The sequence below is a fragment of the Bubalus kerabau genome, chromosome 4, assembly GCF_029407905.1.
Source record: "Bubalus kerabau isolate K-KA32 ecotype Philippines breed swamp buffalo chromosome 4, PCC_UOA_SB_1v2, whole genome shotgun sequence".
Lineage (NCBI taxonomy): Eukaryota > Metazoa > Chordata > Mammalia > Artiodactyla > Bovidae > Bubalus > Bubalus kerabau.
Window position 1 is genome coordinate 150,375,005 of NC_073627.1, and position 17,125 is coordinate 150,392,129.

At 40.9% G+C, this 17,125-nt stretch overlaps 1 protein-coding gene across 1 annotated transcript in view; it reads right to left on the bottom strand.

Moving 5' to 3' along the window:
• The window catches only part of HSD17B3 (hydroxysteroid 17-beta dehydrogenase 3), a 55,696-nt gene extending 45,950 nt beyond the window's left edge, over positions 1 to 9,746 (bottom strand). The window contains exons 1-2 of the mRNA XM_055580304.1: positions 9,593 to 9,746; positions 4,929 to 4,975 (exon numbers count right to left, since the gene is read on the bottom strand). Of these exons, the coding sequence (XP_055436279.1) occupies positions 4,929 to 4,975; positions 9,593 to 9,746 (201 nt within the window). The remainder of the gene's footprint in view (positions 1 to 4,928; positions 4,976 to 9,592) is intronic.
• Positions 9,747 to 17,125: the final 7,379 nt, after the last annotated feature.

The following is a 17,125-nucleotide window of genomic DNA, read 5'->3' on the forward strand; positions in this document are numbered from 1 at the left end:
TTTGAATGGCATGCAAAGAAATTTACTCACAGATAGTTTGGCTGGAACACAGCTATGGAAAGGAAATAAGCCACAGAAAATCTCTCAAAGACTTTTGTATCAATTTTGACCTACCTGAGATAGAGAAAGCTTCATTCAGATCAGACTGAACAGAGGAGAGGGTAGGAAGAGGGTCCCTAAGAGAAACACATTTTCAGCTGTGCCCATACCACAATTCCCTCTGAAAAACAACCACCATGGAAAAACTAAACCAAGAAGAGTGAACCCCAAGGTAAACTATGGACTCTGGGTGATAATGATGCATCAGTGTATGTTCACTGATTGTAGCAAACTTGCCACTCTGGAGTGTATATGGGGACAGGGGGTATATGTGAACTCGCTGCACCTTCTGCAAGATTCTGTGGTCAGTCTAGAACTGCTCGAAAAAGTTGTCTACTTTAAAACTTTCAAAATAAATAGAAAATTAAAAGATAAAAAAATTAAAAGTAAGAACTGTCCAATTTTAAAGCTAGTGATATCGTGAAGTCTTCTCTTTCTCTCCTGGAAAATCCCCCACCTCCCACCCACCACCAGCCCTCATTTTCAGTCTGGAAATCTAGCAAAGCATGGCTAAAAATTAAGCACCTTCGTCTCCCAATTCACTTCATCAGCCTCCTGCAAAGGAAACTGTTCATTAAATGAAAAACAATTTGCATTTTCAGCACAAAGGACTCTCTGCCTTGTGGGCTTCCAGCCTCTCCTGAATTGTGCCATTTCTCTTACGAGCCATAGACTTTGTAAAGGTTCCGTGTGAAGTGGTCACAGTCAGGAGGGGGGCCATGGAAAACACTTGATTGTCTGGGCCAGCATTGTTCCCTTTGTCCATTTGAGCAGGGCTCAATCTTATTCTAGAATGTCCAGGCTGGCAGGCTCCATATATGGGTTTTACTGCTCCCCTGCTTCAGAGAGTTAAGCCCCTGAAGCACTCACTTTCCCAGAAGTCCCCGCTGGGCACTGTACTAAAGAAGAATGGCTGCTGCTGTGATGAATGGGCTGTTTTCCTTCTGCTGTGTGTTAGGGCCTGGGTCAAGGAAGGTGCTTGTCACCGCTAATCTGTAACAGGTGGTGGGAACACCAGGGAAGACAGGGCTTCTTCTGTGAGGCAGTAAATAGAAAACCTTGAATTCAGGTGCCAAAGGAACAGAAATGGTGTGAAATACAGAGTGAAGCAGAGGCTTCAGAGGTGTGAAGAGCGGGCTCATTCTTGTCCTCCTTCCTCCATGCCATCCCTCTCAATAACTTTTTTCACCTTCTTCCAGTAATGGTTGACATTCCTTTAAAAGGAGACAAAGTCTCTCTTGCTTCTCCAATTATAAATACAGACTAGGTTAGAATGCTTCCAGCAAGATGGAGTGAAAATACTTTTCCCTATCTCTACTATGAAATGCAACTAAAACAGGCAACGTGGACATAATACATAAAATAAATATAAGAAGACTCCAAAAGAGAGTGAGAAGAGTAGCTATGGGCCTTGAGACCTGAGGAAACCAGCCATGAGTTTCCTGGGTTTTATTTTTGCCTCATATATCCCAGACTTATTGCTGGAGAAGCTGGATATTCAGAAACACCAACAGATATGGACATAAAAAGTCCCAATAAGAGTCTGCTGTCTCTAACAAAAAGACTAGAAAATGGGCATGCTAGCAAGGCTGAAAACTTAAGAAAATAACTGCTTTACTGCAGGCAAACAACTCAAATATATATATATATATATATATATATATATATATATACACACACACACATACATATATGCATATAAGCTTCTACTGCCACCCTCGCCTCCAAAGTTGAGGGGGGAGCTGACACTTCTAACCTGGGAGGGCTGCCCTAACAAGGATTCCAACCCTTGCCATGTTGGCACCAGATAAGGCTGAGCAGGATGCCAGGACTTTCATCCCAGCCATCCTTCCCCTCATGTCAGCTGAGACTTGAGCTTGCACTTCTACCTCATGGTGCCAGAGCACCCCCTCAGCTCTCTGCCCTCTTCCTTCCCCTGGAATGATGACAGAGGAAGCCTAGTGGATATTCAGGACTTACACCATCACCGCAGTAACAGTGAGACCACTGCCTCCAAGTACCACTTGTGGAGAGCAGTAAGGACGCACTCTTTCCCCCCAAAATCGAGTGGCCTTTGAGGAGCCAGAACTCCTACCCATATCCAGCAACCGCCAGTGGAGGCCAAGTGGAAAACCTGGGCTCCTACCTCACCTGATAGAAAAATGTCAGCACCCTCTCCTCCCCCTTCTGAAGCAATGTCCATACACATCTAAATAGGAAAATTTAAATATGAACCAGAGTCTCACAACTTAAAACCAAAAATATCCAAGATTCAATTAAAAAAAACAAAACAAAACAAAACAAAACTCAACACGCCAAGAACCAAGAAGATCTCGGTTTGAGTAAGATAAAAGCAATCAACAAATACCAACATTGAGATGACATAGATACTGGGATTATCTCGTTAGAATTTTTAAAAAGCTGCCATAAAAACACTTCAGAGAGCAATCACAAACCCAAGTAAAACAAAAGAAAAATAGAATGTTTCAGCAAATAAAGATAAAAAAAAAAAACAAATGGAAATTTTAGAACTGAAAAGTACAGAAAGTGAAATTAAAAACTCAACTGATGGGCTCAATAGCAGAATGGAGAGACCAAGGAAAGAATCCATGAACTTTAAGATAAAACAATAGGAATTATCCAATCTAAACAGTGGAGAAGGAAATGGCAACCCACTCCAGTATTCTTGCCTGGAGAATCCCATGGACAGAGGAGCCTGGCGGGCTATAGTACATGGGGTCGGTCACAAGACTCAGACATGACTGAGCAACTAAACTGCAATCTAAACAGAGAAAAAATACACTGAAAGAAATGCACAGCATCTCAGAGACCTACAAGGAAGGACTATAAGAAAAATCACATTGTGTCACCAGAGTCCCAGAAGAAAAGAAGGCAGAAGGAATATTTGCAGAAAGTATGAATGAAAAATTCTCAAATCTGTGAAAATGTATAAACTTACAGATTCAAGAGGCTAAGTGAATCTCAAAGAAGATAAACTCAAATAAACCCGCACCAAGAAACATAACTAAACTCCTAAAAACTGAACACAAAGAAAAATGTCTTGAAGACAATGAAAGAGAAACAACACTTGACCTATGAGAAAAATTATTTGAATGACATGAAACTCACCAGAAACCATACAGGCCAGAAGAAAGAGGCACAACATTTTCCAAGTGCTGAAAGGAAAGGATTGTCAACTATAAATCCTATATTCAGCGAAATTATCCTTCTGGAATGAAGGGGAAATTGAGACATTCTCTGATGAAGAAAAACAATGAGAATGTGCCACCAACAGAACTACTATAAAAGAACAGCTACAGGAACTTCTCTAAACAGATAGGAAATTAGAAAAGAAAAAATCTTGGAACATCAGGGAAGAAGAAACAATAAAAAGAATAAAAATATGGGTAAGTACCATACATTTTCTTTCTAAAAAAAAAAAAAAAGCAATATATGGGAGAGAAAAGGCAGCTTATACATTCAATAATAACAGTGGCTAAACTTGGAAAGCTTACTCTCTGCAAAGCATTTTTCCCACCTCATCCATTTAACTTTTACAAAAGCCCAGATGTAATTAGCATCTCCTCCAGTTTATTGATGTGGAAATTCTGCAGTAAGCATATTGGAGGCAGAGTTTGAACAGACAGTGATCTAATTAATTTTCAACCTCAAATTCTTAGCTATTACAATCCATAGTATTCCAGACTCTGAACTGCTTTCCTTGAAGCAGGATTTAGCAGGGAGACAAGAACAGGTTCTCTGGAAGAGAGAAAATCTTGCATGAAAGAAAGATCACAGAAAATTGTTTAACACAGCCTTAGAAAAGAATGAAAGGAAACAAAGAATAAGATTCTACAAGAGCAAGGCAAGAATTAGTCTAGAACAGAAACAGAATTTGAAAGTTCTTAGGTGGTATCTTTTGTGCTAGTAAAGACCTGGAAGCCCAGAAAGGATATATAATTCGTCCAAAATCTGCAGACCGTGTCTGAGTGAGGACTAGAGCACATAGCTCCTGACCCTTAGATCACTGCCTAGTCGCTAAGTCGTATCCGACTTTTTGTGATCCCCATTGACTGTAGCCTGTCAGACTCCTCTACCCAAGGAATTTTCCAGGCAAGAATACTGGAGTGGGTTGCTATTTCCTACTCCAGAGTATCTTCCCAGGGATCAAACCCACGTCTGCTGTGTCTCCTGAATTGGTAGGCAGATTCTTTACCACTGCACCACGTGGGAAGCCCAATAATAGCTTACCAAACTACATATCCTGTAAATGCATTTTTAGAAAAGCGTTACTACCTGCTATCTATCTGTCTACAGAGAAACAAAAAGCCTAGAAGAAAACACTCAAAGACATCATACACCAGTGACCCTCAACCCTATCAGATTCTCTTTATTTTTTTCATGTTCATTAATCTTCTTGAAATGAAAGTTTTATATATATATGCTACCTATACAAATGATTTTTAAATTAACATATGCCCTGGCTATGATGTTAAGGATAAACACAAGGAAAGTAGTTTATGATTTTTTATTGTTTTAAGTATAATAAATGCTTATGGTACAATTACCCTAGAAAATAACAGTGCCCCCATAAATTCCTAAAACAATTCCTAAGGAGAGATACTGCCACCTTTGAATATCATTGTATTTTTTTAAGGTAGCGAGGGGGTGAGATTGAGATTTTTAAATTTCCTTTTCAATAGAAAATAGTTTTCTTCGTAAAGGAATGTCTATTGCTTTTCTAATCAGAAAAGTAGTGTTTGTTGTGACACATGACCATGGTATGTCTAATGCAAGGAGAGGAGAAAGTCCCCAAGAACACAACCTACCTCGAATGAGTAAGCTTTCCCAATCCCATCTCCTGCTCCAGTGATCACTGAAAAAAGCAGAAATGGTTTTAAAGGATAGAATTAATTAATCTTTAAGATCTTCTTTCTTGCTGGCTACATTTGACTGCAGGCCTACTCTCTAAGATACAATATAATATTCCAAAGCAATGCCCTCCTACTCTCTAACCGAACTCTGCTCAACTGTGACCAACTTTGCTTAACTGGGAATGTTCCAGCCTTGACTTCCTTCACTAAACTTCAAAATGAAACTTTTTTTTTGGATGGGGTTGGGGGGAAGAGTTGGTGAGGCTATGGAAAACATGGTCCAAAATGAAACAAAGTGCCTCAGCCAGAGAACACTTTATCCAGACCCCATAAGGGTTTACAGTTCTAAGCCTTAATTCATCAAGGACAAGCAGTGTACTCTATTCTCTCTCTATCCACACACCCAGTTGTCACTATAAGGATGTTTCAAGGTTCCTAGTGAAAGTCAAGTTCTCCCCATTTCCTATCCTCACCCTCATAGGACAGCAGAAATCAAAACCCATGGAAGATAGAGAACTTTTAACAAGGAGGAAAACACAGAAATGCAAAAAGAGGATGGAGTGACATGAAGGAATCTAAAGAATTTGTGCTCACTAGACCAACTGATTAATAGATGACAGTGAAATGTGCCATCTAGTCCTTTTATAATCCATAGCATATACATTAAAAAATTTTTTTAATTGGAAGAATATTGCTTTACAGTGGTGTGTTGGTTTCTGCTATATAACAATGGAAATTGGACATAATTATATATTCCCTGCGCCCATCCCACCCCTCTAGGTCATCACAGAGCACCAGGCTCGGCTCCCTGTGTTATATAGCAGCTCCCCACTAGCTATCTATTTTACACATAAGAGTGTATATATGTGAATTCTACTTTTTGCAACTCTTGCCACCCTCTCCTTCCTTCGCTGAGTCCACAAGTCCATTCTCTACCTCAGCATCGCCATTCCTTCCCTGCAAATAGGTTCATCAGTACCATTTTTCTAGATACCATATATATATGTGTTAATATATGATATTTTTCTCTTTCTGACTCACTTCACTCTGTGTTAACAGGCTCTAGGTTCATCTACCTCACAGCAACTGACTCAGTTTTTTTCCTTGTAGAACTGAGTAATTTTCCACTGTATAACAGCACATACATATTTAATGACTGAGCTCTAGAGTAAAACTCAATTGTGTGGATGTCATAGTTTCAAAATAAACTATAATTCAGTATATACCTAGCTGCAATTTACCTTTGCAGCAACAATCAAAGGATATGCTTTCCAAAAGTGTGTACGAAAGCTGTGTGCAATTTACTTGAGAGGGAGAGCAGACCAAGCTAAACAAACTTCAAGCAGCACACTGGCAGAAGCACCCTCATTTTAATAATTACCAATTATTTTATGTGTTTATTTGGATACTTTTAAGTGACTCCATGCATATGACCTATTTCACTTGGAAGAGGTACTATGCTCAGGGATCTGTTGTCTTCTGCTCCATCTTCCCCTTCCTTACAGGCATCCTCCAAATCACCAAGTACCAGGCCTGAACTACATAGGCAAGATCCTGTCGCTAAGTGGCTGGCATCTACTGAGTGCTTACTTTCTGCCATGCACTTTATTTGAGGGGTTTGTTTGTCATTCACTTAGACCTAATTATTTACCAACTAAATTACACAGCAGCTTTACACAGCATGAGATGGACGGGAGACAGAAGAGAGGAGGCGGCTGGCTGCTGAGGTTCCTGGCCACCTCCCCTCCCACTCCTGTGTGTAGTGGTGAAGTCCTCAGTGCCGCCTCCGTCCCAGTTCCCGGACCGGCCCTGGGACACAGGTTAAATTAGGTCCAGGCTCTGTCACTCCACAGCCACCTGGGCTCCCACTAGCAGCTTCTTCACCGGAGTTGGGGGTGAGGGAGACAGATGAGGCTGTCTGGATTTAGGGAGAAGGTGGAACGGGCATCGTAGGTCCAATAAAGCTCTTCCTTGTCAGGCTTACAGACACACAGAAAGCGCATGTGGCTGGGCAGCCTCACAGCCACCATCTCATCTAATATTCAACAGAAGCCTGCAATGCGGGGACCATCATTTCCCTTATAAACGAGGAAGCTAAGGGAAAGTTCTTAACCCAGTCAAGGCCGCAGTGCTAAAGATGATGGCAGCCGGATCTGAACCCAGGCTCTGATCTCGGCCCCACACCTCTATAGAGGATACCAGTGACAAAATTGGGAAATCGGCCACATATGGCTGCATATGAATTTCTTTTGGAATGCTTGTTCCTAGAAGGGCCAAGTTCTAACCCCTCAGAGCATGGCATTTAAATCTGTGTGGAGCCGGGCTTAAAGGATCCACAACACTCAAGTTCAGACTGCTCAGCAAGTACTTTGGGAACTTCCTACTGACCTGAGAGGAAGGAGTTCTCACACATACATATTCTCTCTCTCTTTCTCCAGATATAACAAGCAACAGTTAAAAACACATTTTTTTCATGCCAAACAATTTTCATATAATAATTTTTTAATTTCCAATGCTGAGGGTACAAGGTTGCCAGCTTTTGCAAATAAGGACACAGGATGCCCAGTTAAATTTTAATTTCAGGTAAACAACAAATAATTTTTTAGTATAAGAATGTCCCATGTAATAACTGGAGTGTCATATATTAAAAATTATTTTTTATTTATCACTAAATAAGAAATTTAAATATAACTTGAGTATCCTGTATTTTATCTGCCATTCCTATAAGGTTGTTTACAATCTCTCCTATTTAGCCTGGGATTGTATTCCTAAAGCCACTTAAATTCTTTTTTATTTTTTTTAAGTCACTGGATTTCTTACAACCCTATTGTAGCATAAAACCTGACAGTTGGGTTTTGGTTTTTGTTTTTTTTCTTTTTCATAATGCAAGTGCTTGGCTTATGCTTTGATTGCCAGTTAGGCATCAATTTCAAAGAGGCATCTACTTTAAAGACGGTGATTGCTAATATAAGTTATGTTGGCCACAGGATAATGTAAAGAGCCAGACAATCTCCCCCAAACGAGGTCTCTTCTTTAAAAATTTTGTTCTTCAGTTGCTAAATCGTGTCCAATTCCTTGCAACCCCACAAAACTGAAGCACATCAGGCTTCATTGTTCTTCACTATCTCCCAGAGTTTGCTCAAACTCATGTCCATTGAGTCAGTGATGCTATCTCACCCTCTGCCACCCTCTTCTCCTCTTGCCCTCAGTCTTTACTAGCATCAGGGTCTTTTCTGATGAGTCAGCTTTTCTCATCAGGTGCCCAAAGTATTGGAGCTTCAGCATCAGTCCTTCCAATGAAAATTCAGGGTTTATTTCTTTAGGATGGACTGGTTTGATCTCCTTGCTGTCCAGGGGACTCTCAAGAGTCTTCTCCAGCACCACAATTCAAAAGTATCAATTCTTCGGCACTCAGCCTTCTTTATAGTCCAACACTCACATCTGTACATGACTAGAAAAACCATAGCTTTGACTATACGGACCTTTGTAAAAAAAAAAACAAAACTGACGTCTCTGCTTTTTAATACGCTGTCTAGGTTTGCCATAGCTTTTCTTCCAAGGAGCAAGCATCTTTTAAAAATCTTGGTTGGTTTCAATAACTGACCATTTTGACCACTTGTTTTTTCTCTTCCTGTGCTTTAATTTCCCTCTCTTATGTCTTAAATTCACTATTAAAGAAAGAGTTCTTGAAACCCTAGGCCCCTAGTCCAGAATAAAATAAACGCAGAACCCCAGGCCCGTTCACTCTCTCTTTCTACACACGACCTTGTTGTGGCACCAGATGTGCTGTATAATTTACAGGTCCTGTAGGTAATAAACCTTTATTTTTTCTTAAGTTTCCTGATGGTGCTGAAAGGCATTTTGCAATCATAGTAAGACCCACAAGGGCCGGCCAGGTCACAGCATTTGTTATTGATAGACTGACACCAACACATAATACCAACTTTGAAATGCAAACCTAGCACTTCATTCAAGGAGATGCTGAAACCACAGCTTCATGTTCTTCACCTTAAACTCAGTATAGGGCTGAAATTCTGCATGACAGTTTCAGGAGCTAAATCCTATTGAGAGGCAGTGATTAATCAATCTACTTGGGACATAAACCAGACCCAGATTCTGAATATAACCATTTAAAAACATGTCTCCACAGAGATCTTTATTGCCTTGATTTTGCATTACCCTCACTTCGTGACAAGTCTCTGAGAAATTAGTATAATAAAACGGATTCAAATTATTGTTGGATTTCAGAATTTTGAAGCTCCGTTTAAGAAAATGAAAGCATTCTGGGTTTTTGAAAATCTGGGGAAGAAGATACATAATTTTCTGCCTCATCCATGATTTGTATCATCAGAAACTCCAAAAATAAGAAAACCCAACTAGTGAGGATGAGAGGAAAAGCACACAGTAAAGAACTGAGTCACATTCTTCCTGAATGATTCTCCTGATGCCTCACATCACATTTTTCAGTCAATTTCATTTGTACTTTACAACCCTGTATATTAACCCAAAGGAATTACATCTTTGCTCTCAAAAGGAAAAGATGCAATATATCATTGAGACCTAAGTAATAATAATAAAAACAACAACAACAACAACAAAAGATGGAAAGCTTTCTTTACCTGCCCACTCTCCCATTGACTTCAGGAAAGATCTTGGCAAAACTTTCCAGAAATGCAGGAAAATACATTTAGAGAATCTCACGCATTTCATCAGGTAGACCAGGCAAACCAGCAACCCTACAAAAATAAAGAACTGCTCCAGAACCTCCCCCATGATGGCACCACAGCAGATGCTGTTTCAGACCTGGTCCAGTCCCTCACAGCCTTCGAAGTGAGCGTGGCTGCTCTGCAGGAGCATCGGTCCCCTTCTGGAGTCACTGGAAACATTCCAATGAGTCACTGTGTCGAGGCATTCAGATTAGAGTAACTTCTTTACACAATCCTCTGATTCACAAGCTTTGGAATAAAATATTCTTTCTAATATCTTTATAGCACAGTTGGGCTTTTGTGAGGCAGGGGAGTGTTGAAGAAGTCAAAGGTGAACATAAAGATAAAGACTGGACAAAGAAAAATGGCAGCCCAGCATTTCCTCCCTAAATCTAGAAGCTAAAAAAGATACTAAAAACTATGCAAAATTCTAGAAGTCATTCATTCACTTAGTCAACAACTATCTATTGACTGCCTACCAGGTGGCAATCACTGTTTGAAGCCTTGGGAATAGAGAATAGTAAACACAGGCAGTCACTGCCAGGGGGAGCTGAGATTCAGAGTCAATATGCAAATAAAAAGATAATGTCACATATCAGTCCCATAAAAAAGTGCTGTGGAGTGACAGGAAAAAATTCTGTGAAGAGGTGGTATTTTGAGCTGAAATTTGAGTGGAAAGGAGATAGTCCTACAAAGATAAGTTTCTTCCTCCAGGCTGAGGGAACAGCTAGTACAAGTGACCTGAAATGAGAAAGATGCATGTATTTGAGGAGTAAATAGCACTACACAGAGGATCTGGTGTGTACAGAACAAAACAAAAGAATAAAGTAAGATGGAGGCATGCAGAGAAGCCAGATACTCCTGGTGAGGAGTTTGGGCTTTACTTAAGTGAGAAGAAGCCACCAAAGACACTCAGATAATTGTTGTTGTTGTCGTTGTTCAGTCACTCAGTCGTGTCCAACTCTGTGACCCCATGGACTGCAGCTTGCCAGGCTTCCCTGTCCTTCACTATCTCCTGGAGTTTGCTCAGACTCATGTCCATTGAGTCAGTGATGCCATCCAACCATCTCGTTCTCTGTCATCCCCTTCTCCTCCTGCCCTGTCTTTCCCAGCATTAGAGACTTTTCCAATGAGTCAGCTCTTCTCATCAGGTGACCAAAGTATTGGAGCTTCAGCTTCAGCATCAGTCCTTCCAGTGAATATTCAGGGTTGATTTCTTTTAGAATTGACTGGTTTGATCTCCTTGCAGTCCAAGAGATTCTCAAGAGTCTTCTCCAACCCCACCATTCAAAAGCATCAGTTCTTTGGTTCTCAGCCTTCTTTATCCAGCTCTCACATCCATACATGACTACTGAAAAAACCATAGTTTTGACAATATGGACCTTTGTTGGCAAAGTAATGTCTCTGCCTTTTAATATGCTGTCTAGGTTTGTCATAGCTTTTCTTCCAAGACAATAGCATTACATAATCTGAGTCACTTGATGCTGAGAAAAGATGACCTTTTGGAGGTAGGGATGGAGAATGGTCATGACATAGAAACAGGGGAATGAAGAGACTCTGACATCATCCAAGAAGAGTGTCCTCATGTTCAGCTCTTGGCCCTCTTCTCTTTGGTGTCCACACTTAGTCATTTGATGGCATTACCTAATCTCTTGACTTTAAGGACTTTGTGCACTGAGAACCCCTAAATGTATAATAACTTCAGCGGTAACCAGGCTGCTCATCCATACTTGCATTTCCATTTGAATGCAAGTAACATTAACACCTCCATTTGAATGCTTAATAGTCATCTCAAGCTTAAGTCTAATAATGGCTTCTGATATTACCTTCAAATGTCAAAACTTATTTCCCCTGCCAATTTCCCTATACCAGAACATGGCAGCTCTTATGTTCCAGTTGTTCAGATTAAAAACCTTGGAGACAGGTTTGCCTGTATGTCAGGTGATGAGCAAAATCCTTTCAGTGAGGAGAAGACCCAGGAAGGAAAGTGAGAGGTACAAGTTACTGCCAAGTTCAGCCTGCATCGCTCTCTAAACCATGGCATGTATTTACCCTGGCACTTTCAACTAAGGTCCTTATCTGGAGCAGCTTCTCAGTTCCAATTGTCACTTGTTCATGAAGCTATGGGCTACCTGAAAAAAGTACAAGTAATATGGAGATTAAACTCTAATTAGAGCAAATGAGATGGCCTTTGCCAACAGTGGCTCCCCACTCCTTCCCATTTTGTCCGACTGCCCCTTATTTACTATGTCTTGTGTACCCAACTCTGTACTAAGCACATTACAAGGATTACCTGTCTTGGTTAATTATTACTCTTTCCACTGATGGTTAGTTGGCAGAAACAGATAGTATAGATCAACCATCTCAGCTCATCCACAAATGTTCCCAAAGGAGTGAGAGGCTGAGGTGTTTGATAAACATGAAGACAACAATTATTGTTTTTACTAAGGTCTGGGAAAGGCCTGGCCAATGCCCAGCAGTCTGTCCTGTGACTCTGGTTTAGTTTTCTTCTGAGCATATTTTTTATTGGCTTATCTTATTTATTGCTTGTGGTTGGGTCTCCTGCCATGACAAGTAAATTCCTTTGGATTGGGACTTTGCTTTGTAGAGCAAAAGTACTCTGACCCACAGCTCCTTAACATAACAAATGGAGACAAGTAGAAGAATATTTAAAAGAGGGAAAACTGGGAACTATCCCAATGAGTTTATTCTCACAGTGGAATATTATACAGTAGTGCAAATGAATGAATGATAGCCAAACAGAACAATATGTGACATTCAGAAACATAATGTTGAGTCAAAAAAAAGCAAATGCCAGAATATTACGTTAAGTCTGATATTTTATAAACTCAAAAAAGCAATATAAAGAAATATATTGCTTATGTTAAAATGTGATAAAATTGTTATTACAAACAATGGAATGATAAACACAAAATTCAATAAAGTGGTTTCATCTGGGGAGAAATGATATGATGGAGAGGCCCTATAGGCAGGTATAAGCTACTGGTATCATGTGATTCTTGAACTTAGTAGTATGTACATGAGTGTTTACACAATATAATACAATGTTTTATAACTTATATGCATTTCACACATAATCTTTTGCTTGTAATAATTATAGTATACTAAAATGTACAGTGAAAAACCTGAATATTCATGATGATTTCAAACTTGAAAATTAAATAAAATATAATTATATAGTTAAAAAAAAAAGCAAGTAGTCAAGGTTGTATATTGTCACCCTGCTTATTTAACTTATGTGAAGAGTACATCATGAGAAATGCTGGGCTGGAAGAAGCACAGGCTGGAATCAAGATTGCCAGGAGAAATATCAATAATCTCAGATATGCAGATGACACCACCCTTATGGCAGAAAGTGAAGAAGAACTAAAAAGCCTCTTGATGAAAGTGAAAGAGGAGAGTGAAAAAGTTGGCTTAAAGCTCAACATTCAGAAAACTAAGATCATGGCATCCGGTCCTGTCACTTCTGGCAAATAGATGGGGAAACAGTGGAAACAGTGGCTGACTTTATTTTCCTGGGCTCCAAAATCACTGCAGATGGTGATTGCAGTCATGAAATTAAAAGACATTTACTCCTTGGAAGGAAAGTTATGACCAACCTAGACAGCATATTCAAAAGCAGAGACATTACTTTGTCAACAAAGGTCCATCTAGTCGGGCAATGGTTTTTCCAGTGGTCATGTATGGATGTGACATTTGGATCATAAAGAAAGCTGAGTGCCAAAAAATTGATGCTTTTGAGCTGTGGTGTTGGAGAAGACTCTTGAGAGTCCCTTGGACTGCAAGGAGATCCAACCAGTCCATCCTAAAGGAGATCAGTCCTGGGTGCTCATTGGAAGGACTGATGTTGAAGCTGAAACTCCAATACTTTGGCCACCTGATGCAAAGAGCTGACTCACTGGAAAAGCCCCTGATGCTGGGAAAGATTGAGGGCAGGAGGTAAAGGGGATGACAGAGGATAAGATGGTGGATGGCATCGCCGACTCAATGGACATGGGTTTGGGTGGACTCCGGGGGTTAGTGACAGACAGGGAGGCCTGGCGTGCTGCGATTCATGGGGTCGCAAAGAGTCGGACACGACTGAGCAACTGAACTGAACTGACTCAATAAATGTTGTTGTCAGTCACTCAGTTGTGTCTGACTCTTTTTGAGCCCAAGGACTATAGTTCGCAAGGCTCCTCTGTCCATGGGACTCTCCAGGCAAGAACACTGGAGTGGGTTACCATTTTATTCTCCAGAGGATCTTCCCAACTCAGGGATCAAACCTGGGTGTCCTGCATTGCAGGCAGATTCTTTACCGTCTGAGCCACCAGGGAAGCCCACTCAATAAATATTCACTCTTTAAGGAAAAATAAGCCTTATTTTGTGTGGGTGCAATGAAGTTTGTCCTTTAAAGAAGTCTTTGGTAGACAGGTGACAGACACTGGTACAGGTTGGGGGCAAGCTGCAGAGCCTCAGGGAGGAGGGCTGGATCTCAACTGGAAGCCTGTGGCGTTAAGTGACGAAGAAATGCAAAAGAACGAACAAGGCAAAAAGGGAATGGATTCCTTCACAACTGACCCATTTATCGATATTTTTTGGTGTTTACCTGTCCCAGAAGACACAATGGTTGAACTCAATGTGATGTGGAGGTGAGAGCCAAGGGGGTGGGAAACTGGAGAAATTCAGAGAAAGAAAGAGGCCTGAAGAAGGCTGTAAGATATTTATAAGGGCATGGCCTTCCACCTGAAGCATCTGTGTAAGTAAGCTGTGGTATGCATTAGGGGAAAGAATTATAAGAAGTTTTACACCAGAGAGACCTGAAGAGAATGTGACTTTGTTGCCAAGTTTTCAGTAAAAGAGGACAAAACTAATTTTTTCTAATGATGTGTGTCATCAAATGTCATCCAGAAATGGAGAGCGGCTTTCACAAAGGTTGGTAAAGAATAAGCCTGCAATGCAGGAGACCCCAGTTCGATTCCAGGGGTGGGAAGATCTGCTGGAGAAGGGATAGGGTACCCATTCCAGTATTCTTGGGCTTCCCTGGTGGCTGAGCTGGTAAAGAATGCACCTGCAATGCGGGAGACCTAGGTTCAATCCCTGAGTTGGGAAGACCTCTGGAGAAGAGAAAGGCTACCCACTCCAGTATTCTGGCCTGGAGAATTCCATGGACTCTATAGACCATGGGGCCACAAAGAGTTGGACACAACTGAGAGACTTTCACTTTCACCCCTACCCCCCTGTAACCACCGCCCCCCCCACACACACACACATACAACTAGATGTTCCTTGACACACAAGTCTCTTTGGAAAGCAACTTGCAAAATGGCACCTTGCTTCATCAGATCAAGCAAATGAGGAGTTAGATGAAAGAAAGAAGCCACACTCTTTTGCAACCTAATCTTGGAAGGAACCACCCATTACTTTTGCTGTATTCTATAATGAGAAATTAGTTCACATTCTAGGTCCAGCCCATATTCAAAGGGAGGAGATTATACAAGGAAGTGAATATGAGGAGGCAGGCATTGTGATCCATTTCAGAAGCTACCCACAACATGTATTTACTATATTATGCCATTTCAGTTCAGTTCTGTTCAGTCGCTCAGTTGTGTTTGACTCTTTGTAACCCCATGGACCACAGCACACCAGATTTCCCTGTCCATCACCAACTCCCAGAGTTTACCCAAACTCATGTCCATTGAGTCAGTGATGCCATCCAACCGTCTCATCCCCTCTTGTCTCCTTCTCCTCCTGCCTTCAATCTTTCCCAGCATTAGGGTCTTTTCAAATGAGTCAGCTCTTTGTATCAGTGGCCAAAGTATTGGAGTTTCAGCTTCAACATCAGTCCTTCCAACGAACACTCAGGACTGATCACCTTTAGGATGGACTGGTTGGACCTCCTTGCAGTCCAAGGGACTCTCAAGAGTCTTCTCCAACACCACAGCTCAAAAGCATCAATTCTTCGGCGCTCAGCCTTCTTCACAGTCCAACTCTCACATCCATACATGACCACAGGAAAAACCATAGCCTTGACTAGACAGACCTTTGTTGGCATAGTAGTGTCTCTGCTTTTGAATATGCTGTCTAGGTTGGTCATAACTTTCCTTCCAAGGAGTACATGTCTTTTAATTTCATGGCTGCAGTCACCATCTGCAGTGATTTTGGAGCACTAGAAAATAAAGTCAGCCACTGTTTCCACTGTTTCCCCATCTATTTGCCATTTAGGGCAAACCTAATCTTCAGTAAAATAAATCAGAACATTGATTTCTTGGTAGACATGCAGTGATTGACTGGGTAATAAGGAACCTTTCTATGGTGATGAGGATGTTCTATATTTTGATAAGTATGTCTGTTTATGAAAGTATGCCTTTATCAAAACTCATGTATTATACACTTAAGGTTTGTATAATTCATGAAAGTACATTATACTTCAGATTTGTTAATTTTAATTTGTTTGGCTGTGCAGTGTCTCGGTTGTGACATGCAGGATCTTTAGGTAGGGTACGTGGGATCCAGTTCCCTGCTGTTCATTGCTGTTCAGTTGCTAAGTGGTGTCCGACTCTTTGTGACCCCATGAACTGCAGCATGCCAGGCTTCCCTGTCCTTCACTATCTCCCTGAGTTTGCTCAAACTCATGTCCATTGAATCTGTGATGCCATCCAACCATCTCATCCTCTGTCATCCCCTTCTCCTCTTGCCCTCAATCGCTCCCAGTATCAGGGTCTTTTCCTATGAGTCGGCTCTTCTCATCAAGTGGCCAAAGTATTGGAGCTTCAGCTTCAGCATTAGTACTTTCAATGAATATTCAGGGTTGATTTCCTTCAGGATTGACTGGTTTGATCTCCTTGCAGTCCAAGGGACTCTCAAGAGTCTTCTCCAGCACCACAGTTCAAAAGCATCAATTCTTTAGTACTCAGCCTTCTTTATGGCCCAACTCTCATATCTGTACATGACTACTGGAAAAACCATAGCTTTGACTATATTGAGCTTAGCAAAGTGATGTATCTGCTTTTTTATAGACTAAGTCTGTCATAACTGTTCTTCCAAGGAGCAAGTGCCTTTTAATTTCATGGCTGCAGTAACCATCCACAGTGATTTTAGAGCCCAAGAAAATGAAATCTGACACTGTTTCCACATTTTCCCCATCTATTTGCCATGAAGTGATAGGGCCTGATGCCATGATCTTCCTTTTTGAATGCTGAATTTTAAGCCAGTTTTTTCCACTCTCTTCTTTCACCTTCTTCAAGAGGCTCTTTAGTTCATCTTCACTTTCTGCCATTAAAGTGGTATCATCTGCATATCTGAGGTTGTTGATATTTCTCCCAGCAATCTTGATACCACATTGTGATTCTTCCAGCCTGGCATTTTGCATGATGCACTCTGCATAGAAGTTAAATAAGTAGGGTGACAATATACATTCTTGACATACTCCTTTCCCAATTTTTA